This window comes from Mycteria americana, chromosome Z, assembly GCF_035582795.1.
Source record: "Mycteria americana isolate JAX WOST 10 ecotype Jacksonville Zoo and Gardens chromosome Z, USCA_MyAme_1.0, whole genome shotgun sequence".
In the NCBI taxonomy this organism is placed as follows: domain Eukaryota; kingdom Metazoa; phylum Chordata; class Aves; order Ciconiiformes; family Ciconiidae; genus Mycteria; species Mycteria americana.
In genome coordinates, this window is record NC_134396.1 from 20877472 (window position 1) to 20903244 (window position 25773).

The 25773-nt window shown below is 42.4% G+C and overlaps 1 protein-coding gene across 9 annotated transcripts in view; it reads right to left on the bottom strand.

Annotated features, from left to right (window-relative positions):
• ARHGEF28 (Rho guanine nucleotide exchange factor 28) overlaps positions 1-25773 on the bottom strand; it is a 127504-nt gene that overhangs the window by 82443 nt on the left and 19288 nt on the right. For 8 of the 9 annotated variants that reach the window (XR_012778946.1, XM_075526587.1, XM_075526592.1 and 5 more), the window contains 4 exons: positions 16274-16421; positions 14092-14385; positions 4228-4411; positions 2801-2981 (listed from right to left, as the gene is read on the bottom strand). Coding sequence is in view for 8 of the 9 variants with exons in the window: in XM_075526587.1 (XP_075382702.1) it covers positions 2801-2981; positions 4228-4411; positions 14092-14385; positions 16274-16421 (807 nt within the window). In the remaining variant the exon portion in view is untranslated. The remainder of the gene's footprint in view (positions 1-2800; positions 2982-4227; positions 4412-14091; positions 14386-16273; positions 16422-25773) is intronic. The other variant, XM_075526586.1, reaches the window with a different exon arrangement.

Here is a 25773-nt window from a genome sequence, read left to right on the forward strand (position 1 = left end):
AGATCCAGTCCCTTATTTTAGCAATTATCTTCAAAGATTATAAGCAAAGGGAGTGGACGAGAGAATGTCTCCTTTTTCATAGTTTCATCTACAGCTCTGCTTGCTTCTAGTCTTTCCCTCTAGTTAGGTTGTCTGTGTATTTGCCATCTACCAGAGCAGCAAACAGAGAAAAGGCATGGTAACCTGAATACCAAAGAAAAAGTCAGGGATGACTCCGGGCTGAATATTGCAGTCAAACTGATTTGAAAGCCATGCAGCTGTCAAGCTAGCTATATCCTCTGTCCTGGTGGGGCTAGTTGCCTTTTCCTCTGCTTCTCTGTTGGTGTGTGAAACACTTTCCTCCTCCCATGCCTACCAGGCAGAAAATAAGTCAGCTCCTCCTTGGGAAACTACCAAATCTGTCCACCACTGGCAACAAAATTACTTAAATTATCATAAATTATCTTAATCATTTTGGATGATTATCCTGGTTTGGCCTTTCTTTTATTTTATTACCTTGACACCATTTCGCATGTGTCCATTAGTCCCCAGATTTCTTTTCCTCTCGTAGAGGACCCCTCCCCTGCGCTGGCTGTGCTGCCTCCAGCAACTGAGACAGCCGAACGGATCACCTCCACTTGCTGCTTGGGGCTCTGCTGGAGGTGCACGACGAACCACGCAGCCTCATGGCAGGAGCTGCTACCACCACAGCAATTTCTGCCCCAGGGAGGCTGCACAGAGCTCAAGCAATTCCACACTCTTCCTCATCACCTTCAGAAATCTCTCCTCAGCATTGCTTGGCACAGCCACAAAACCCGCGGGTTTACGCTTTTTGAACTGCAGAGCCCCTGAAGGTTTCCAGTGAAGGCACTGGAAACATTTGGGTAACTCCAGCTTACCGACAGCTTGTTTGTTTTAACTTTTCCATTACTCTTTTAGACTTGTAAGGAATAGTCAAGGGAATAAAAGAAGCCACAGATGAGGGACTGAAGAACATGCTTGAGAAAGATTGGGATTTTCTTGCATGAATAAATGCAAAAATAGTTTGTGCTGCTCCCTAAGTCATCCATTTCACACACACAAATCCAACGCTGCATGCCACCATAACTGAGACAAGCTCCTTCTCTTCACTCCATGTCTTTCTGACCCAAGCCTAAAATAGCAATGTGGTCATTTATGCAGTCTCAAGATAAAATAAACTAGATGTACAGTCTCAGTCTGCTGTAGATGAACTGAATACTCCAATACAGCAATAAATTCTACCTGTGTTTTAAAAAGACTATGTATTGTGAAATCTCTAATGCCCACCTTATGCTTTGGATTTATCTAAGGGCTTCAAGTCCTTGTTTGCAACAGCAAGAAAATTAGTTTTACCTTACCTTTTGGACATAATACATAGTCTACACATGACAGTTTGATCATCCCCCCACATACACTTCAGGACAATATCTGCTCTATAGGAAACAAACTAAACCATGTGATCTTCCCAATTATTCTGGCTTATTTCTGCTTTATTACAAGTAGTGCAACACATACTGTGCAGGAGGGGAATAGAGTACCCACAACAGAGGATCTAGACTGCTGCAACTAGAGGAATGACCAAAAGGGAAACCCACAAGTGAAGGGTAGTAGGCTTTTTCCTGAAAATATCAAGAGCAGAATTTTGCAGCCTTTTTCTCTGAGGGCCATGCAAACATCTAACATACCACACTTCCTTTTTCCATTTAAAAGACTTAAAGAAGAACAAGGATTTGATGAGTGCAAGAAAAAGCCAATGATATAAATAACAATGCATTCTTCATTACAGTCTTGGTTTTGCTACTGGGTTTACTATTGTTTCCATGGAAAAGCCACACACAAATTGTAGGTATTCTGCAAGCTACAAACACAGAATAACTTTTTTGTATTGGAACAAATCAAAATCTTGGCAGTGTAGTCACATGAGATTATACATAAGGACTATGCAACACATCACACCTTAAGCTTTTGTGTTAAACATAGCACGTGAATCACGTTCTAAGTTAAAAAAAACTTGCAGAATGCAATAAAGATAACTCAAGAAAAATGAGTGCACAAATAAGGAAACCTGAAGTTAAGCATGGAAAAGAAAAGCTGAATTTTAAGACCAGAAAAAGAGAAAAGCCTATTTTTAGTGTGTTTTCAGTTCACTAGTTTTATATAGTCATGCAGCCTCAATCTAAAAACATAAGTGAGCACCTGCATTGCTATTAAATACCTTGTGCTTTCAAGTGTTCTCCCCCTTACTTTACTGAAATTGAGGGATGTCCTGAAGAACATCACAGCAGTGCCCCAGACACCTTACAGTAAAATAAGACCCACTACACCATAAGTAAACTCTACAGCAAAAGTCTGTACTCTGTATTTCTGCTGTAAATAATAGACTTGGGCTGGCTCTTGATAAAGGCTCCCAGGCATTACACTACTAGACAAATAATGGAACTAAATTAAATATTTCAAAGTACCAACATGAATACAATGGCAATGCAATTAAAGATACAGAGATTTCAGGGAAAGATATTCACTGTAGAATCCACAATGATTCAAAAACAACTTCGGAGGTAAAAGGAGGATTTGATAAAGTTCTCAACATCTCTTATCCTCCAGCTTCACACGTACAATGTGCTACACTTACAAAAAGTAGAAGCCCACAACAGTAATCCTGCGATTACGCCGGCCATTAGTGACACAGGCAGCTTAAAATAAAAGGCTACTCAAGAAAAACAAATCCAGCCTGAAGAGTCTATAGCTGGAAATTATTGAAGAAAATCTGTGACAACGCCTGAGCTAGATAGGTACCTACCTGGTAAAGAAGAGGTCTGTCCCAGAAGTATTTTCTGAAGAGCTTAATGTCCGACTCCAGCAAGTGCTGTGCAGTGTGGCTAAATGTCAGCGTCAGAGCTCCTGATGAATGAACAAACTGCATGCAAGCGCCCTCACTGATCTCCGCTCTTGAAATGTCAAGCGAGTGACTGCCCTGGAAACTGGAACGACACGCTCTTTAAACCAAAGCAGATGCACCGCGCACAGGTAGAACGAAAACACAACCACGGCGAGCTTCCTGCTGGCCTTTGGCACGGCCCACCCGCTGCAAAAACCGGAGGCGTAGAATCTGAAACATCCACCAACAACACAGCTGGGCAAACAAATACGTACCAATGACTCCATTCAGGCCTAAGAACACGCAGCTACTTCTAGCCATCGGCGGGAAAAAAACAATGTCAGCTCTAGATGGTTACTCACTAGTAAAATAAGCCAGAAAGAGCAAGCGTGACAATACTTATTGCTGTAAATTAGCAATAGCACCTTTTCCTGTGTTATGTTGCCATATATAGCAGTAGAACACGACTGGCAGCTACCAGGTTTGTTATCCTATGACAGCGAAAAAAAGAAAGTATCTCAAAGGAATACAGCATTGTTTGGATATTACAAACAAGACATTCATAACATATTGCATTGTACCAGTGTTGTAAGTATTTTTTTTTCAAACTGAAGTACAGAGAAGTCTCATATAAACTATACGCTGCATGGAGCCAGAACCAAAACAGCCACATACCAAAATAAAAAAATGTAACCCAATTCTTCCATATTTCTTTTTGCAAAGAAAAGTCAACAGCGAGAAGAAGCATCTGATGCTGAACATTTGGTAGCCCAAGACACACATACCACGCAGCTCCTCAGGTCCACACAGAGGAAACTCCATATAGCTGAAACATGCCAGAAAGCACTTGTCCTTTAAGTCATTTGTCAGTGTGGCAGCTCTCCGGCAAAAACAGTCATAGCTGCAGCACTGGCTTTGCTGCTGACTCGCCCTTATTCATTCAAACCTGAGCTTTACAGAGGTCACAAAGTCTGCTGAGGTTTTGTGAAAGTCAGGTCTGATGGTTCTGTTTATATCTAAATATTTCTCTATATATATTTTAAGGGATGTCTTTACTTGTTGGTAATGTGTCGGGATTCAGCTGCAATAGTGCTGGGAGAGGTATCTGATGGTGCAGGGTCCTCTGTCACTTAATTGATTATGAATGGACTTGCAAATGTAACAAAGGATGCACATCATAAACTTCCTTTAATTGTAAATACAAGTTTATCACTTAAAATGGTAATAATGGCAAAAAGCAACAGAAACCAACACAAAATACGCAACTCCTTTGAGAAAAACGACAGTACTCCCCACATCCCTTAACTGATAGGAGTTTTTCAGAGGAAGCAGCAAACCATTATACTCACTTTGTGAAGACCTCAACAAGTTTGGAGTGCCCATGTTGTAAAGCCAAATCTAATGGTGTTGCTCCATCCTCATTAGGTAATGCTAATGCTGATGACCCTCCAGGCTGGGCTGCTAAGAACTGGGAAAGCTTAACCAAGCCCAATTTCATCACAAGGTGGAGAAGAGTTTCCTTCTGTTTAGGCTCTGAAAAAACACAGCAAACAAACAAAATCATCAGTAACAAAACCCAGCATTTTATTTGCTAGGAAGCATCAAAAGAAACTTGTTATAGTCTGCAGAAATATCACAGCTCAGGTTCAGACCTACAAAAGTACTTTGGCAGAATCCATCTTTCACTGAAATCAACAGAGTTAGATACTTAATTGCATCTGTGGAGCTAAACTAGGATATCCAAATACCATCTATTTCAGCAGCCAAAGAAAACAGTTTGAATTAGATAATCTCAGTATTTCTCTCTTTCCTTGTATATAGTATGGCATTCAGCACAAGAGATGCCCCAATATACCATAGAAGATAGTTAAGAGGCAATTTTCCAGCTGCTTTGCATTGCCTCAGCACACAACACATCTGGCAGCATGGCCAAGTATCTAAATTAAAAAAAAAAAATGTGTTTTTTCAAGGCAGGGTGCTTATCAGCACCATAAGAGATCTTTAGCAGCACAGCGAGCCATAAGCTAATACACATGTGGGTAAAATATACAGGATAATTCTTGTGTCTCTCTTTTCAGAAAGGTGACCTCACCTGCAAATACTTCCTCTCCACTTTTTAGCACATAATCATCAAGCTCAACAGGATGAAGGTTAAAATAAGAGAGTACACAACGACAACTTAGTCACTAGATGCTGATTCTCCATTCCAGCCCTTCCCTGGCCTGCATTCAAAGAAGGGTTTATCTGTCTACATACATTCTCAAACTCAAAGCCTCTGCAATTTAACGGCAAGAAATAAAAGTAAACTCAAGTGCCACTCAACCTGTTCCTTACACTGATATTTTGGTATGAAGTTAAATATAAGGGTACTTTCATAAGGGTCAAGTATTTAAGGGCAGTTACTCTACAGCTCTCAGAACAACTGGCTGAAATCTATTAGGTTTCCAGTGATTTATGAAATTCCATTGAAATTTATCATCCTGATTCAACAGACTTTTTCTTCCCTGTTACCCAACCAGTTCAGAACACATATTATTGAAAATTATACGCTCCAGTGGCAAAGGAAAGGTGAAGCTCCTGAAGCATATGTAGGTACATGCACACATTTGTGTAAATAATACGGTTAACATCAACAGCAAATTGCTGTCAAATTTCCTCTTTGCATCAATATTTACAAGATAAAACTGGCTGATGGAAAGCAATCCCCCAGCAGAGAGAGCAGTTACATAGCCAAAAAGCTAATAAACACGTTTTTCAGAAACGCTTATGCATTGAGCAAAGGTATCATGTAGTTACATGCAAATACAGTGGCTCACGGCAGACTCCTATTCAGTTTAAGTACTCTCTCTGAAAATGTCAGGAATATTTATCTTATAGAATAATAAAAAAACAAAACAAAAAAAACCAAAACCCTTGAAGAGTCCTCAAGAGGTCTCTAGTCCACTCCTTAAGGCAGGATCGGCTCAACCTAAATTGCTCCTGACAAGATGTTTGTCTCATCTGTTCTAAAAACCTTGCAACGATGAGAGCTTTTCGTAACCTCCATAGGCTATCTATACAAGGTATAATTTTACCACCACAGTTACAAAGATTTGAAATGCCTGACCTAGCTCACCCTTTCTCAGTATAAGCCTGCTGCTCCTTGTCCCATCCAAAACCGGCATGAAAAACACTTCATTCTTTTCCCTTCACAGCTTCCTTTTACATAATTGAAGGCTGCTGTCATGTCTCAGCTGAGTACATCCTCTCTGGACATCTCAACAGGAGAGCTGCATTCTGCAAAGCTGGGCCTTGTGGAATGTCCTGTCAGAGCTGGGGGCCAAAATCAGTAGCCTCCTTTGAAAATGTTGGACTTGAAGTGTTATAATATTAAAAAAACCGCCTGTATTTCCCCATCTCATAAAGCCAGAAGGGCAAGGAACCTAAGGAACTTGCTCTGCCACTCCACAGGGAAAATTACTGCGGGGTCTCCACTGGTGATCAGCTTTTGCTCCGAATACTTGATGGCAACCCATCCAAGACATTTTACCTTTCCATTTCAAGTGGAATCAAAACTTTCAGACAGAGTCAAATTCCAGAAAACCAGGTCAAACTTCCTTCAATAAACAAAACAAATTCCAGACATCAGATTAAAAGGGAGCTTCAGGACACAGACTCTAGCACCGTAACAGCCAGCAAACCTGCATGTAGCATCTGAAACCTTTATTTCACTGCTGTTCTAACAGAAGCAGACACATTAACAAGATGCAGGGGGGATTCTTTAAACCAGAATATCGCTAAACATATACACAATATGTACCTAAGTATTTCTAGAACACACATATAAAATGTCACATGTCATTATTTTTTAAAAAATTCATCTTCAAACTTTCCTCTTACTTGTGGCTATCCAACACGTGATCTGGTGCATTAGCCTGCCCATGCAACACTTATTTTCTCCCCAGGTTTAGGTGATAAAATTGTTTCCTGGTCTCCACATTTCCGATTCTAGGCAAAAACGTGTCCAGCTGGACAAAGGATATGCTGCAGGATCCTCACCACAAGGATGGTCAAACACTGCGACAGGTCACCCAGAGAGGTTACAAACTGTCCATCCTTGCAGATGCTCAAAACCTGACCCTGAGCAACCTGATCCAACTTTGAAGCTAGCCCTGCTCCAAGCCAAGGGTAGGATGAGGCCAACTCCAGGGACCCTTTCCATCCAAATTCTGCTGTGGTTCTATTCCAGGATCAGCAATATCAACACAAAAAAACCAAAAAGACATGATGACTGATAATAAGCTTTTTAAATAGACCCACCTAAAAAGAAAAGATTTGCACTAAAAAAAAGATAAAGTTCTGGAACAACTGGGTTTTAGCATTTTCTTTCTTAAGAACAATTTCTAGTTTCAATTTTCCTCATTCACCACCTCCTTTTATAGCTCTTCACTGCGACAGAACAAATGGCATTTTCCCACACCTTTCACTTTCTTTTCCCTTTCCCTTGAGGAAGATTTCAAATGTGGCAAAATGGGGGGAAAAAACAAAAAAAAAAAAAAAACAACAAAAAGAAAACCATTAAGAAATTAAAAAAAAAAATGTTGTGAAAAAACCAACATAATCAATTCAACTGCATTCAGTGGCAAACAAGAAGAAAATAAGGAAAAAATTAAAACACAAGGCTTCTTCAACATATTCGTATTTAAATGGTATAAAATACCATTTTCCATCAAGACACATAACCGACAATTCCTAAGATTTGACAGACACACTGCTGGCTGACTCATATAGGATCAGCTACTGCAAGGCAGGTGGTGCTGTAAAAGATACGCACTATCAGGACATTGTTTTGCATCGCATCCCGATTCTCCAGCCAAAACACTGTGTTTGAGTTACACAGAGCTGAGCCAAACACAGTCTGTTTTAAACATTAAATAAATCCTTTTGTTCTTCCTTGCACCTGAATCCCTTCCTACGTCCAAAACAATAAACTAAAAACAAATATTTCTCTCTGACAGAATGACTAAGCCCTTTCTGGGCTATGAATCTCATTCATTTCCTGGAAGGAGACTAAAAACCTCAAGACTTGTGACTTGAAAAGCAGGGGGAGACATCAAAACTGGCTGACAAATTCTAGTTTTTCCTGGCTTCGTACTTTTATGCATTACTGCTCATTTTTTCATTTTTCCTTTAGGTATGAGATTGTTTATAAAGCCGTCTTCAGTGCACCCTACTGCTGCAAAAACACGCACAAGTGGTTTTATGAATAGACAGTGGCCGCGATGCACAAGTCAGGTACATGACAGCCCATCTGAGGGCAGGGCTGCGGTGGCATCTCCCATTTCCACTTATTGAATATCTGGAACATCCCCCTTTTCTTTAATTAGTTCCCCTATTCATCATACCTTGAACAACTAACACCCAGAGGCTGGCATCAATGCTGCAGAAGAAAAGGGGGAGATGGGGGAAGGTTAAGATCCATCACAAAGGTAGACTTTACGGAGTCTTGCCCCAGCAGTTTTAGCAGCCGGAATGTTAGAGAAGGCTCCCATCCACCAGCCCGATGCAGTAAAGGCTGCGCATGGTGCCACCTCCTACACCGTCAGGTGAAGTTTCAGTTGACTTTACTGCTTGGGTGACCCTAACAAAGACACAAAACACTACAGGAGATGGTTTCTGTTAGCAGAGGGATATTCCTCATTCTTTTGTACTGCAGCCAACACTGCTTTGGGCTGTTTGGTTTAAGACGCTTGTTTATTGAGTGCCACCGGAGTGTTCAACATCAGGCGGGAACACCTTCTCAGCCAGGAGCAGAGAAGGGCTCTCCAGCCCAGTGCCGACCCAAGGTTGGGGTCCAGGTCAGACCATAGCTTTATACATGGTCTCTACAGCTGCAGAGCAAGCTCCTGAGCCCCACTACTTATATATGGCCTTAAATAGGAAACATAGTCTCTTGTATCTCTTACAGCGCTTGCTTTACTGTCACTCTGCATATCACCATCTCCTCCAAGTGCTCGGGGCCTTTCCCAAAAGCCCCTTCATGGTCAGGGGGGTCTCAGACATTTCCTGTCTGTTATTATTACCACTGACCAGGAGATGAGGATCATACACTTGCTGGGGACCTCCAGGCTGAAGCATGGTTGCCAATATCTTGGCTCATGCCGCCGGTTTCTTGGTCACCAGCAGTCACTGGAAGACACTCCTCTGCTTCCCAGTGCCCAGGCTAGCATCCTCCTTCCTCTGCCCCGCGCCGTTTCCAAAGGGGCGAGCTCCTACGGGGCCAAAGATCTGTCTGTTTCTCTAACCCCCCAAACTGTCTGGCCAAAAAAATACTACCCGTCCTCACAAATCTCGCCACACCTAGAAATATTTATCCACTGTTCCCAGTGTTTTGCTAATTCCATGAAGGAGAACAGGCACTTTGCCCCCCTCTCCCTTTCCTTCCACAGGAAAAAAGAAATCTAAAATTCCAACTGGAGAAAAGACACAGACAGAATTTTCTTTAATTTAGACCAAAAATACGACATGCATCAGCCAGGTTTGAACTGGTGCAGTTTAGCAGGAATGTGTTTAACACCAAGTGGAAACAGTAACAGGATTTACAAAGAAAAGGGCAGGGAGAGAGCAATAAAGTCAAAAATGCCACAGAAAGTGCAAGAGTGTTCCCCAAAGGCAGACTATAAAGCGGCGAGGTTGGGTACTTCAGTTCACTCCACAAGACCTATTCCTAGAAAACAATAACAAAGCATTTACAAAATAAAATTGAAAATCTCCTTCTTCATGAAAGGGAATTAAACAAGTATGGACACTGTTCCCTTCCCTATGATCCACAATTAATTTTCATAATTCAGGCTGTAATTTTATTGCTTCTGCTAATAGCCTTAAACCTAAAAGAGCACTCTTCCTCTTGAAAATAACCGTAAACAGTGGCAAAGCCGGCAGCAACTGTTCTTGTTGGATTACCAGCACAGTTAAGTCACCCAGACAACCTGAACTCACCCTCTCAGCAATGCCCTTAAAACCACCAGAAACTGAGATGCTCTCAGCCTCCTGTATGCAAGGCAGACGCCTTGCAAGGTCCACGCTCCTGTGCTCCCGCTCCCCGTCCAACAGCCGAGGGATGTAAGCCTGAGTGTGCCAAGGACGAAACAGCCGCAGCGAAGATGATGAACGTGTGTCTGGTGGTCCTTGGGGGCTGCCAGTCCTAAAAGACTGCCCTAACCTGATGGTACTAAGAGAGGAAAGGTTACTCCGAAGCATTTTTCTCATCCAGATTAAAGCGCTCCATCTTTCTTTCTTCTTTTTTTTTTTTTTTTTTGTAAACTGAAAAACTGTGGGAAGACTCTCTTTTTTTTGAGCAGCTCTAACAAGTTATTTGGCTCAATATTTAATACTGATTATCTCCGCAAATTGAGTAATCCAATTTTCAGAAGGAAAATATTCTTTATGAAGGTGCCATCAACAAGAAAATCAGCTTCTCCCTCCTCCCTACACCTCCTTCCCCTTTCTTCAAACCCAATAACAAATACATGTCTGAGCATAGCACCTCTGTAGGTCCCCAGTTTCCTCTAGCAGCAAACTGCTTGTGGGCCTGGTGATCTCAACATCTGACCAGTTTGTGCGAGTGAGCAGCTCCTGACATGGCTGTCACACAGGCACTTAATTACAAGTGAGGATTACCAAAAGGTTCGTGCTTTCTTGTTTCTTTTGTTGCACTTTAAATAATGTGGCTAACAAGTCCTGACCTGTGCAACTGCACTAAATTCCTGAATTATTTGCAATGCTCCCTAGACAATCCAGGCTCTCTCTTTATCCAATGCTTTTTATGCCTTATAAAGGGAATACAAACACTTTTTCCGAATACCAAAATTCCTATTAATAAACTATTTTTCTATCTTTCCATCAACCCGTATGTCTCTAAATCCTCGTAAAAATGAATGAGGTCCAAAAACACCAGATGGTGTAATAATTTTCTTCAGCAATGTGTCACTCAAAAGTAATTTTTTTCCCATAAAAATAGCCCAGCAGCTCTGAAAACTGACAGAATCTCACAAGCATGAGGTCCTAACTGGCGATGGATGATAGCACCCGCATCTTTCACAACACCAATACTAAAAAGAACATCCTGACACTGTCAAGGCAAGGAGTTGCAGAGACAGCAGGTAGGGAAAGAAGGTCTCATCCTCATTCCAAATCCTCGTAAATTCCCTGTCTCTCATCCATTTTGATCTGTGGGAGGATGGGGAAGAAACGGAGTGCTGGGACAACCCTTGATCGCCTCATGGTGGAAAATGAACAACGTTCTCCTCCTCTTCTCACCTGTGCTGAGACCTGAAGCGCTCCTGCCCCAGCCCATCCCCTTCTCCCTCCGTCTCATCCCCTTGCACGCTCGGGGCTCCCTCAGCCACATGCAACCTTTGGCTGTGCTTGACCTCTTGGCTTTGGGGACAAAAACACAGTGATGGGGACAGCACCAGGAAGCAACACGAGTCAGCGCTTCTCAGAGTCAGGTGAAAGGCGAACATGGCTGTAAGAAGAATCAGAACTATACTTTGAGAAAGGAGAGAGAAAGGATACAGGAGCCAAATAAAAATTATACAAACTGCTCAGAGGGTACTAAAATAGATGTCAGGCCCAGCCCAAGCCTGGACCTCAGAGAGAGAGACAAAAGGAATGACTGACCTCCCTTGGGCTGAAGGAGAAGCTGTCGGGAAAGCTTTCAGGAGCCCCCCACTCAACAAGGGTGGCCAGTAAGCACTGCCCAGGCAGGACTGCACTGAGTGCTCCTCACTGTGCGTGAGCAGCACTACCAGGCCCCAGGAGTTTGGATTAGTTTTTGTTCTATTCAGAAACAAGGGGAAAGATCCCAGCTTCATTTAAGAGCAATGACTGGGGTACAAAGGGAGATGTCACCTCTTCAGTGCAACAGTGCCCACGAGGCAAACCGCTAACGCGGCATTGTCGTGGTTTAAACCCAGTCAGCAACTAAGCACCACACAGCCACTCGCTCACCTCCCACCCTTGCCCTCGTGGGATGGGGAGAGAATCGGGGAAAAAAGTAAAACCCATAGGTTGAGATAAAGACAGTTTAATAGGACAGCAGAGGAAGAGGGGGAAAAAAAAAAATAGAATGTACAAAACAAGTGATGCACAACGCAACTGCTCACCACCCACTGACCGATGCCCAGCCCATCCCCAAGCAGCGATCGCTGCTCCCTGGCCAACTCCCCCAGTTTCTATACTGAGCATGACGCCATATGGTATGGAATAGCCCTGTGGCCAGTTTGGGTCAGCTGTCCTGGCTGTGCCCCCTCCCAGCTGCTTGTGCACCTGGCAGAGCATGGGGAGCTGAAAAGGCCTTGACCAGTGTAAGCACTGCTTAGCAACAACTAAAATGTCAGTGTGTTATCAACATTATTCTCATACTAAATCCAAAACACAGCACTATACCAGCTACTAGGAAGAAAATTAACTCTATCCTAGCCAAAATTAGGACAAGCATGCTCAACACACGCTCGTCTAACATTTCAAATGTTCACAGAGACTTTGTATCGTGACTGGAGCACACATCCCTGCTTTTCTGCTGTATTCAAATTCTGTTTACGTACAATATTTAAATCTGAAAAGTGAACAAAGTATGAAAAAGATATAGAAACAAAAAAATACAAGTCCTATAAAAGTCTCATCAGGGCAACATACTCTTTTCCACATAAATGTTGCAGTACACCTGGAAATTAACAATAAGCATAACTAAAAATTAAGGAATTTTGCTATTTGGATAGCAGCTGCCCTGGCAGAGCTTAGTCTGGTACCAGCTGAGCTGATCTCTGACCCTCCAGACCCGCAACACACCAAGCATAAACTTGCCCATGTTTCAAGCAAGCAGGTACCCAGCTGGCTTTGCCCGAGCATCTCTCAGTACCGCTGGGATCCTGCTGATGCTTCTGGGTTGGGCTTCAACTGGTTTTGATGAAAAGCTTAGCCAAGTCTATGAACAAAACTACAGCTGATTTCTTCAGGTTTTGAATCAAGGTTTTCATTGCTAAGAGGTAACAGCCACTCCAGCGGTTGAGTAATGTGAACAAATATTTACTACACACCAAAATTAAACAAGTAACGGCTTTTTTTTCTTTTTTCTCTCCTGTCTAGCCAATATTTGAATGAGACTTGGTATTTGTTTTTACATCTCTTGAAAGAGCTGTTTACAACAGACAGAGAAAAACCATCCTTCTCCTGAGGAAGGCAGTAGCAGATTTCAAGCCATCTGTCATTAAGAATTAGAAAGATTTAAGACGGGAAAAAAGCCCTCACCCAAAGAAATGGGCTAAGTGCTGTGTTTTTACTTCCCAAAAGCCTGCATGAATCTCTCTTTCAGTTTGGCTCATATGGAAACTGCTTGTCCTCCAATTTTTAGCAACTTAAAGTACTAGAAGGAAAACAGCCAAAAGTACCAAATTTTCAATGAAAAACATGTGAAGCCATCAAGTTTAACACTGTTTCCAACCTCAGCTATAAATCAGCTGGGTTTGCAAAAAAAATTATACTCTTCAGCAAAACCTAACTACAGTTTTCTGTGTGCAATGAAACCTGAGACCAGGAAAATTTCACCTGATTTTGTTACAAAATTTTTCAGCAGCTTACCCTAATGTAAAGTTTCATGTATATTTTCATCCCACTTCCTCTACAATTAAAAAAAAGCCACAAAACTTGTTTAATGAGATTCTCCCCAAAGAATGATCATAGTCATAAATAAAGCATAAACAGTGACAGAACCGTGATAAAAATTATGTTTACTCTGTACATCAGAATGCCTACAGTAACACATTCTTCTGTTTTATGACCGTCTCCTTTTTGTCTGTGTAATTAAAATATCTCACTTGGTTGGAATCATGGTGGCAATACTTCACTGCTACAATTCTTGCTTTTTTTAAACAGACAGCTCTTTAATCTTGCAAAGGCAGAGTCTATTTATAAATAAAGAACTGCATTCACAGTGAGTCAAGGCACAAAAAGCTTCTGGAGAGACTGAGTTACAATAACCATTATTATCCTTTTTAAAACCCTGGGCACAAACCAGATCTCTGATTACCCTTCTCACACTTGAACAATTTTTCATCTTGACCACAAAATAAAGCACAAGGGTTGAGAACCTGGGGTAAAACGGTGAGATACTCTGCTCTGAACTGTGTACCAAACCACCGTTAAAAGCTTTCCAACTTAAAATAAAACCTTACCACCTTCTGAGCAGCTTCCGAGGATGTTCCAGGTCGATGGCAATTCTTCATGAGCAACGGCCATCATCAAGTCGTTATCCAGGGACTGCAGATCTTTTATCCTTAGCCCAAACTTCTCCAGCAATGTCTTGTGACTAGCAGCAGTGACACATTCTGTGTGATCAACCAGAAAGCGAGACAACTTGCAAGACAGATTCTCTCTGTAAGTGACGGGACAGCTGCCAAGGACCACAGGTGAGTATCCCCTTGTGTACATTAACACAGAGACAGAAACTGCTTCTTGGCATCCATGGCCTGTAATTATAATGTAAATTAATCACTAGCATTACCTATGTTCAGAAAATACATTAGTTTTTCTTCATTCCCCCCTGCCTCTAAGAGCTGTGACTACTCATCCAGAATTATTTTATTCTTCCCTCTAATTACATCTATTTGTCGCAGGGCACCCACCAACCATTTCTGGTGATGAACCTGGATTCAACTAGACTGTGAACTGCCAGTCCTCCCACTTATACTGACATAATTGATTCTAGAACCAGTCTTTTAGGTGAAGGTTCTTTTACCACAGTGGAAAGAAGAAATAACCACATCAGGATGAAATCCCACAAATCAAAAGTCTGAAGGTTCTTAGGTAAGAATTAAGAAAAATGAGACAGTCATGAAAAAAGTGACAGACTGGCCTGCAACACGAACTCTGACTAATATATCTATTTATTAACAGCCATTTTGTACCTACCCAGTGTCTCCATGTAGGCCAAAACCCAGAAGTTTTAACTAATGCATGCTTCATGCTTTTGGCAAACTTGATTAAATGCTGTGTCAACTCTAACTTACAGCTGGGACCCTCGAAGTCCAAGGGAGTTTGTCTCTCAAACCTCTTAAGCACCTCACGCATTCCTCCTCCTCCTTTGCCATCTAAGTGAGGGTGGATGTCATACATCTAAGAGAGGTGCAAGCTGTACCTCTCACTGGAGACCTAACCAATGACATACTATGGGTGCAAATCTGAATTTTCCAAAATATCCCTGAATAACTACAAGCATATATGCAATCTAGTAACTGCAGAAGGAAGCATGTACTTATCACATCTGCAGTTGTTTTTAAAGTGCTCTGCATTCCCTTCTGTTTAATCTGGCCACTACGAAACAACACTAACATCAGCAGGGCTATAGTTTAACCTCACACTTTATTTTCATCTGTTCATGGCTTCTGTTGGGAACAGGCAGAGGATTAAGTGTTGCCTGTAGCCTCCTGTTTTTATTCCTAGCCCAGAAGCGATCATTTAACAGTGTCATCTCAGGTCTCTTAAGAAAAAAAAAAAAAAAAAAAAAAAGAAAGTACTTTGCTACCCTGGAATAAGCCTAGCATTGCGTTTCCTCCAGTTGTATTCCATGACAATCATTTATCATTACAGGATCAAAGGAGCAACCATGCAACAGCAGCGAATTTTCCCTTTTTATATTCAGCTGTTATTTTCAGACTCTAAATCCCGTTTAGAAAACAAGAACAAATAACAAGCAGATCATATTGCACAGGTGCATCATGTCTATAGCCACCTACTCACACAAAGTAAAAGGTCACAAAACACACAAAAAAGGTGACAACCAGGGTTTATGTTACACCCATGAGGGGGACAATGCCAATGCGGAGAGCTGGCTGGGAGGCAACACTAATCCCCCGTTTGCAGCGAGGCACCCCTGAAATGGCTTCCCCAACACCTCTGCACAGTGTACAGCTCCAGCAGAGCTCCAAGGGTTGCACACCTCCACCATGAGGGCCTTGCAAGCCGGGCTGACTGCTGCACCCAGGGACGGCTCAGACAAAAATATGACTTTTGCAGGTTTTAGGATGCCTGGAGGCGAACAGTTGTGGCATAGAAATAATTCACATTAAAAATGATGCCACCCCTGAAGATTGCACTTTAATGCGCACCCAACTATGCAAGCCCAGTAACACTGTCTACGCCTGACAGCGTGCTGATGTGGATTGCTACGAAAGGCAGGATCACCTATGGGCGCTCAAACTCAGCCTGGATCCTAAAGGCCATCATTCAGTTCCTGCATTTCCTCCATTACAGAGCCCTAAAACAGAGTCATACCAAATTGTGCAGTTGTGCCCAGCTTTGAAATGGGGGCGGGGTATAGCAAAGAGATGAAAAATGTAAACAGCCGTTAATGCTCACCTGGAACAATGGACCGAAGAGCGCTGTCACTAACTCGCTCAGCAAACATTATGTGCCTCTTCAGGGATCCATCGTAAACAAAGTAAAACTCAGCATCCTCTGGGAGGTAAATGTCTTTCTCAAATCTTGCATTTATAGTCACCTGTCCCTGAAGAATGAAAGCACTTTCAGAAACATCCAGTAAATTTCTCTTCTCCAACAAGCCCATTGATATATACTTCAGATGCGAGTTTATTATAACCTTTCCAACTCTACTATACAGAGGCTGTGATCCAATGACAAATCTGCAGTTTTCTACTTCCACTTAGAAAATAACACTGGTTTTATGCCTGCACAAGCCAAGGGGATTTAAAAACCTGCCTTTTAAATGCTGTCTTTCAACTAATTCCTTTCATCCTGACCCACACAAATATAACTGACTTTTTATTTAAAATACATCAGAGTAAGAGAGTCCGTGAGCCCAAGTATTTTGCTATTTACGAAAGCACACTTTGTGTTAAAAAAAATTTTAAAATTCAGAAGTGCTTGAAATGATCTTGGAGTTGGTTTACAAAACAAAAGCACTGATGTAATTCTACAACTGACTATGCTGGTTTCAAAAAATACTAGTTCCCAGATATCTGCCCATGGGTTTCTTTATAGTAAATAGAAAGCAACCAGCCAAGAAAAATCTGTCGTACAATAGCTTCAAAAAAGAACAGGAAAGGGATTTGAGAAGCAGCAAACAATAACAAATGTCCGACATGTCTGAGGGAGGAAATTTAGATGAAGTTGCATTTCCTCGAAGAGGAGGACAGCATGCTCTACCACGGTCCCTGGCTGCCACCATTGTTCTAAATAAGACAGAATTGCCCCAACATCTGGCAGAAATGGTGTTTTCTGGAAACCAGGCTGAGAAGAATATCTCAGCCATTCACACTTCCACATGATGCCTGCCCTGCCTCTGTTCAAAACAGTTACCACAGCACTGACTCCACCGGCTCCATAAACAAGTCCGGTAAAAACCTGCACCAAAGCACAACGCAGTAGCACAGAAATTTCTGTGCCCCTGACCATCCTGACATGCACCCGGCTCCTTCCCCTGTTCATTATATGGCAGACATGCACTTTACTGCAGTGAGACTCTTGCTGTCCCCCACAACGTCACATCTTAGCCTGCCTTCCCCAAGGACATCTTTCTCGTCACTCGTAACAATGCGAATCCTGCATTTGTTTTCCTCTTAAATACAAAGGGGTCTGTTGAGCTAGGGGTGATGATGCAAAGGCTAGTTTCAGGCATAAAATCTTCCTTAGATAGGATTGTTCCTGTAAGCATAGATGTAAGCAACTTTAGGAGTCCAGTATCGAAAGCAAACATGCCTCTCTTCTCCAGAAACTGGTAACACACCTCTTTTTAGTAGCCTGAAGTATTACTATAACTGCCAAGTGTCTTCTCCTATTTCTCTTTGGGTTTTGCACTGTTATACCCTATTACTATTACTATTGTTATTGTTATTATTATTATTGTTTTTATTATTTTATCGGGGGGGGGGGGGTTAATCTTTTTACATTAGTTGTGAATAGCCCTTTTTGTAAGTTGAGTCATACTACGAATGGTTATTTTGGAGAGAGAGGAAGAGGGTAAGTCCCTGAAGACACACCCCAGACTGCTCCAGTGGGTGCTTAGCCGACAGCAGCCTGGTGCACCGGAGCACAGCAGAATTTCTTCCACACGGGCACTTGTAGTCACAACCCCCAAACTACCTCTATACCCTCTGGACCCCTAAGGCTGAGGGACTACACAGCCAGCCAGCTTTCACGTTTTCTTTGCACTAACTACATGAAACAAGGGAGATATTTTGTGGCAATATTTCTCATTTCATAAGCCTACTCTTGAAAAAAACAAAAATCAAGCTCAAATTGTAGCCATTGGCTTATACTGCTCCTTTCTTAAAAATGTTAATTTAGACTCAGTAAGGACAGAGGAACATCTTAAACTGATTACACTGCATAATGTACAGGCACAAGGGAGAATTTCATAACTCCTTGCCTTATAACAAGTGAAGGAAAGAAAGCAAGAGGGGAAAAGACAGAGTGGAAAGCTCATGTGTATATGATAAAAAGCAGGTTTTTCATAACCCACTCCTTACAACTCTCCAGAAGAAGAAATTGCTCAAAGAAAAAGCAAAGATTTTACAGAAGGAAGGCAAATTGGCAGCTAGCTTGTATCTGGCCAAACAATTAAGTGATTCATTTGGAAAACCCCACGTGATCCAAAAAGAGGGTTAAACCCTGTCTTACTAGAGAGGAATCAAAGATGACAAAGAAAGTAACTCACAGAGCAATATTAAGCTGCACCTTTTGAGATGCTGGATGGTTACCTCACCTGGCATCAGAAGCAGTTATTTCACAAAGCACAAGCTCCTGTCACCATCTCCAGCACTTCCCATTTGCCACCACATCCACCCTCTCTCTTCAGACATTCTCGTTTCACGTAGCTCACTTCCATCATCTTATTCCCTACTGCCACTACTAAAACACGCATCAATTTGCTGTTCAGGCCACCACAAATGCCTTTTGCTCTAGCTTCAAAATATCTTTTTTCTTCTCACCTACTCCCCTCCAAAATACCCTTGGTGCAGTTATGTCATCTCCCCTTCTCACCACCTGAAAGCCTTTTACAATTGCGTCCTACTACTGCTGGAGTTCACCCCTACACTTTCATCCCTTCCTGTCCCTCCACTGCTTTGCACAACACTTGTCCCATCCGGCCATGCCCCGTGCCAGCCACGCTGCTGCCTGTCCTCTCACAGCTCCTCTTCCACCACACATCAGCCCTTCTGCCCCCCTCATCCTCTGCTCCGAGCTACAGCCTTCACCCTGGCTTCAGATCTACACACGGCAGAGCCTGTCTTAGCCTGTATTTGGGAAGGCATACTTACTGTGCTTTGGAGACACTTTAATACCAACCTCCATGGAAGCTTGGATCTTTATAAGGTAAGATATGCTAGCCACCCTTTGGAAAAGACATGAAAAAAATAAAATCATTTGTGCTAAAGAGAACGCCATGGCTGTTCAAAATGTACCTAATACTACATTTAAACCTGAATATTTAAGCATCTCTTCCTTCGGCAGCCTTGCCTTAGCGCAGAATTACATCTATTTAATGCCAGGTTTGAATGTAAAGCAATACTTCCAATAAAGGTGTTGGGGATCTATATGCTGCTAAAGAAACAGAGTTCACAGGACAGAGTGAAACCAGAAAGAAGAGCCTCATACTATGTTTGATCAATTCCTTTCCTACATTTGCAAAATCTTTTTTTTTAGATTTTAATATAGTTATTGTACAGTTAATATAATTATTAGACAATATGTTGCATATGTAGCATACATATAATTTACATCCTTATATATATATATGCCCTAATAAAAAAAAGATGCTGTAATGCAGCTAGACAATACCACAAATAGATGTGACTGATGGAGATGCCTGCACCCACAATCTATTTGCACTGCTGGCACAAATGTGTTTATTCGGCAGGCCAGTCTTTCCCCCTCTTATGACCACTTGCACCTCCCTCCAAACATTGCTGGCAGAGGCTCGTTCATTACCCACATGAAAACAAAAATAGCACTGAACTCTGAGGATGCTTTCAGTGCTGCCGCAAGAGGCGTCCCCACGTATGTCTATGCACACGTCAAGGGTGCTTTCCCATTCCTTTTCACAGCTGTGAAGTGAGCTGCAGTGACACAGCACTGTAATTAGCACATTGTTCATTTCCTCTGTGTGAAGCCAACTTTGTTACTGGAACTATTCAATTATTTTTTTTCTTCAAACAAAGATCACTTGCAGTCCATTCTAGAAAACTCCTAGGTAGAAAAATACTTGGAGAAAGTGATGCATGTTGTGAGCCTCCTCCAGACTCTGCAGCTGGAAAAGGCAGAAGGATTCATCCAGCTCCTCAGTCAGACCAAAATGCAGCCTTTCAGGGTGGAGAAGGAGGAGGAGGAGATGAGGGAAGAGTCTGCCAGCTTATTTAGTTCTTTGCAGAGTTCTTTGCACTTTGTTTTTGGACGTATGACCTTGCCTTCAGCTGCATTTAAATGCGGATCACTCAAGGGCATTGACTTTACCAGGCTATCAGCTCTGCACACAGGCAAACCACCATTTTACTGAGAGCTGCCAATCTTACTCGCAACAATTGTACATTTCTTCCACAACTTTGATCAACACATTGAAGAGCTTTGGGCCAAAAAATTCTTCCAAGGATGATACATCCCCAGCATTTGTCACATGAAGGTCTGGGAAAGAGACTGATGCAGAGAACTTTATTAGAAGGAAAAAAAAAAAACAACACAAAACCAACAACAACTTAGGGTGTTCCAGGCCATATAAGAACAGCCTGGAAAGACTAATATACAAAGTGTTGAAAAATATATACATTGTAAATAAAACAAAATTTCAGTGCCACAACTGCTTTGGTCAAACCCTAGCACAGGCTTCCTAGAGGGGTGGTTGATGCCCCAAGCCTGTCAGTGTTTAAGGGGCATTTGGACAATGCCCTTAATAACATGCTTTAACTTTTGGTCAGCACTGCATTGGTCAGGCAGTTGGGCTAGATGATCGTTGCAGGCTCCTTCCAACTGAAACAGTCTATTCTATTCTATTCTATTCTATTCTATTCTATTCTATTCTATTCTATTCTATTCTACTTTGGATTATTACTTTTTGTAGCAGCTGTTAAAGCTCAGTGTTAGAGAAGTGCAACAGAGCTTCAGAAACATGTTGCAAACTCGATTTCTATCAGCTTGTTTGCACACACAAAATAATCTCACCTAGGCAGAAACACAGAAGCCATACATTAGCCCTTTAAGAAAATGGCTTATTTTATTAGCTTAAATCTGAGGGATAATTTATATCTTTCCATTATAGCCATTCCCTGCAGAGGCATTTATTTCCTGGTTCCCTCGGGCAAGGCCAGCCCAGCCCAGGGAGCAGGTTGCAGCAGGAACTACCTGAACAGATCTTTCCTCTGCAGACAAATGAACTCGGAGGGCGACAGAAATGGGAGCAATTCCAGCTCCATCCTCCTCCTCCTTTCCTAGCAAGGCACACAGGAAGGAGGGAAGTGGGCTGGATCTTGCAATGAAACTCAGTAATGTATTCCTCCGCCAAAGCAATGCCTCTGCTTCACAAGGCTTTCCCAGAGCTTTTGGGGAAATGCTACCTCTTTTGTAACAGAGCTTCTTCTTGGCAGAGCCTGAGTGCTCAATCCAGGCTCTCAATCAAAACATATATCCACTAGAGTATTACAACAATTAAATAGTGTAGGTAAGCAACAGTGAAACACATTTCCAGAAGTTCCATGAAAGACTCATACTCACAGAAAACATTTGTTCAGCATCACTCTCACCACATCTAGGGAAAGCACTTCTCCACTGCTTCCCACCCCGTTCTGCAACGCACGACAAAAACACTTTCTCAAGTCTGCAAAAAACCTCTGAGACTGACCTATCACTAAAGCATGAAGAGACTAAAATTATGGTTATCAGCATTTAAAAGTAGGTAATTAAGCCCTAATTCACGTATCAGTACAAAAGAGCAAAAACAACGGAAATAAATTATGATATACGCACCACCTGAAAAGGGGACACTGTGCTCCTAGAGAGCGATGTTTGTTCTGAGCTTGTTCCAGACACTGAAGCTGGAAACACATCCCAACTGGCATATTTCTTCTGCATTTCTAAATATAGAACCAATTTAGGCTTAACTTCTAGGTACCAAAACCCAAATTAGATAAGTCACACAGGTGCCTCATCTTTGGAAAATCGGCCACGTGGCCTGAATACAGGGCAACTGTGAGAGCGCGGGCCCAGAGGACTTCGCTGGGCTAGATTCCTGACAATTCACCAGTTACTAGGTGTCTTTGACACTATTTTCACATGTTCATTCGTCTAACGACAGTTCAACCACTCTCCCATTCCTTCCTCTCCCTAACAAGCTTATTTATATCCTCACAAATGTGGAAAAACGTAACAGGGAGTTACAGGTTTATCTCTATGTGTAGGTATGCTTAAAGTCCATGTGGATGTCAGATAGTTCAATCCCCATTTAATCAAAGCAAACGGGGAAGGATTCGCTGCTTCACCATCTCGGCAAATAAACACAGCCCCTGGTCACAGCTGGTTTCTCCGGTAGATGCTGGGGAAGGTCCTTGCCCTCAAGTTCACACAGTGTTGATTCTGATGGACTTGTAGAGGAAGCAAATTTTAAAGTCAAAGGACACTTACTGAGACCCGCCAGCTACTATCTTACTTAGATTTACACCTGAGTGGCTCAAAACAAGTCCCTCAACTCTACCAAACCACCACAGGGACACATGGGAGCTGCAGATCCCTCAAACACCACCCAGGCATGTAACAGCAGAGAACTTCAGGCAGCCACATCAACCTCTGCAACTGCAAAAAGATACCAGAAATTGTACGGAAGAAAAAGAGTATGGGAGAAACCCTCGGTCCATTGAAGCCAGGAGGACTTTTGCCACCGATTTAATGAGAGCCAAGATTATCATTGCAATCCTTGAAATAAAAACCAAAAAAGCATGTGGGAGGGTCGAGGAGAGGAGGCTGCAGCTACAGGGGCATTAAGAGAGACACCAACCCAACTCTCAACATATTAAACGTGTGACTGAGCAAGCGTTTGGCAGCTTTGACCTCTCTGGGATCCATAAAGGAAAGCATACCTTTTCCTACCAGTCAAAACACTGCCCTGGCACCAGCGCCAAGGAGGAGATTAGGAAGGTTTGTGTTTTTAACAGGATTTATAGGTTTATGCGCTCTTTCAGTGTAACCAAACAGGATTTTCAGACATACGTTTTCCTTTGGTTTCTCCAGGGCACTCGAGAGCTGACCTGGTCAGGCATACAGTGGCTGGGTCCCCCGAGCCCCACGTCCTGGGTAGGGAGCAGCAAAGACCAGACTCCCCGCAGCCTCAGGAGAAGAGCTCCCACCTCCAGACACACTCTGACGCTCTTCTGCATCCCAGCAAGGGACTGGGGCAAGCTCCCCACGAGGAGGGGAGGGGAAGGCAGGGAGCAAACCCTCATGGCTGAGGCACAGCAGCATCCCGGCACGCAGGACAGGCTGAAGGGACAACCGTGGCACTCCCAGTGTGCCTGATCCGTACTCTCCTGCAAGTCACCCTGTGCCCTAATAAATAACTGGCCCTTAACCTGAACCGAGCTTCTTCCACTTCAATCTCGTTTCAGTAACACCACCTTCTTCACCAGCAACCTGCCCCAGCAAAACAGGTGCAACGCAAAAAGACCTTTGGTGGGCTTCCAGATCAAGGCCATCACGCTGGCTAACGCTTAAACTTCAACGACTGATCCCTATCCTTGCATACACGGCCTGGATAAATCTATTTTCCCAACAACCTTTTACCATAAAAAGAATACATTTTAAAGTACGCTAAAAATGTCTTTACCAAACCATACAAGCAACATAATAGCTTGAGAAATAAATGTTTTATCCAGTGTTTTCAAGGATATTATCTGTAAATATAATGGTACAAACAGACCCCCCATTTGTAATTACATGCTTTAAGAAAAATATCTATGTGCAGGGGTAAAAAAATGGCTTCTTTGTTCCCAAAATGCAAGTCCCAACATCTCGAAGTAAATGCGAATCCCCAAGCATTGCCAGCAATAATGGGGCTTTTTTCCTCTATGTAAGCTGCCACTAGCCACTACAATTTAACATAAATATTTCTTCACTGTTCAAAAGATTCACTTCAGAAAATCTTCATATTTTAAGGTGATTTGTTTAAACATATTTTACTTGTGTTTAGACAAGAACAGTGGCAAGATATTTTCCCTGAGCAGCCATACAGTTTTAATGACCTTTGCTGCAATTTAGCTGCAACTACGAACAATCCTCCACAAAAGATGCTAAAAAAGCAGTAGGGAAATTGTAAACAAACACAAAACAACTATACTCAAATCATTAATAACAAAGTTATAAACATGCCGTTCTAATGTTCAGTGATATTTTTATAAAGTCCACCAGACAGTTCTTGTCCGACAGATCTTGAATGCAATTAACTATTCCATTTTTATTGATTTTAAATATTCCTTCCAGTCCTCCTGGATCTGTTTACCTCATCTTTTATCTGGCAGCCACCACTTTTCCAACAAGCACCTACGAAGGTAATTCCTCACCTCCACTGAGCATGTCTTCTTTCCCAGACTTGTGCCATGGATTGTAAGTCTCTGCAATATAAATTCTCATATATCTCATATAAACCTCATACAGCTCTGCCTCCATCTGCCTCCACCCCCCTCTCCATATGGCAGAGGGGACAGGGGCAAGTCTGGTAAGCAAGCAGGAATTGTCTCAGGCTGTGGGGAGATGTCTCAGAAAATAATTGCACTGTGCAGATATAGCACAAGAGGAAATGGCCTCAAGTTGCTCCAGGGGAGGTTTAGACTGGATATTAGGAAAAATTTCTTCACTGAAAGGGTTATCAAGCATTGGAACAGGCTGCCCAGGGAAGTGGTTGAGTCGCCATCCCTGGAGGTATTTAAAAGACGTGGCACCTAGGGACACAGTTTAGTGGTGGACTTGGCAGTGTTAGGTTTGAGGTTGGACTCGATGATCTTAAAGGTCTTTTCCAACCTAAATGATTCTATGATTCTATGACAGATTGCAGTAAACATTGCCATGGACTTGTTTAAGAAAGCATGTGCCCTATTTGAATGGAATGCAATGGGATTCAAGGCTAAACACACAATGAAATAACAATTACACCCAGGGAAGGAAAGGAGTAACAAACTGAAAAACAAAATAGGAGATAAAAGCTGAACATTTCTCTATAAGCATTAACTTTCTAACTGTGTAGCTAATAACAACTTAAACAAAAATAGGGGGGGGGGGTCCCAATTGAATGACTTAAGAGAAGAAGCAACTGAGTATAATTAAGTATAATTAATTTCCTTTCTATCCAGCGCAACAGAACAAGCATAATTCTACATACAGACTGGAGACAAGGTATGTAGGACATGGTCATATTTAGCATTACACATTGCCAAAAAGCCTACATGTAGATTTTTATAAAAATTAAATATGCATGTATGGTTGCTTTGAGAAGAGCCGGTCCCCTGCTGATTTACACTGCAAAACTACACCAGCACCCCGAGAACCTCACTCATTCGCACCAGGAAAAACACCGCTCTTCAGCCCCTACACCTGTGCACAAGACACTGCCTGCCTGCAGGAAATGCACCACGGCAGATTCTCCACGCAACATCAGCTTTACGCACCAAGTATTTGTAGGTACTTCTTCAGCATGAGGCAGCTTTGTGAGAAATGCAGAGGAAGCATTTGCACAGACACCTCTGGGCACAAATAAGAAGCATTTCCCCCACATTTGCTTAGGGCGAGACAGCACAAGGGAAGCCTGACGACTAGCAGCTGAGGCAGCTCTCCATTCTTGTCAGAAGAGTAAGAAAAAAGTGTTCAGT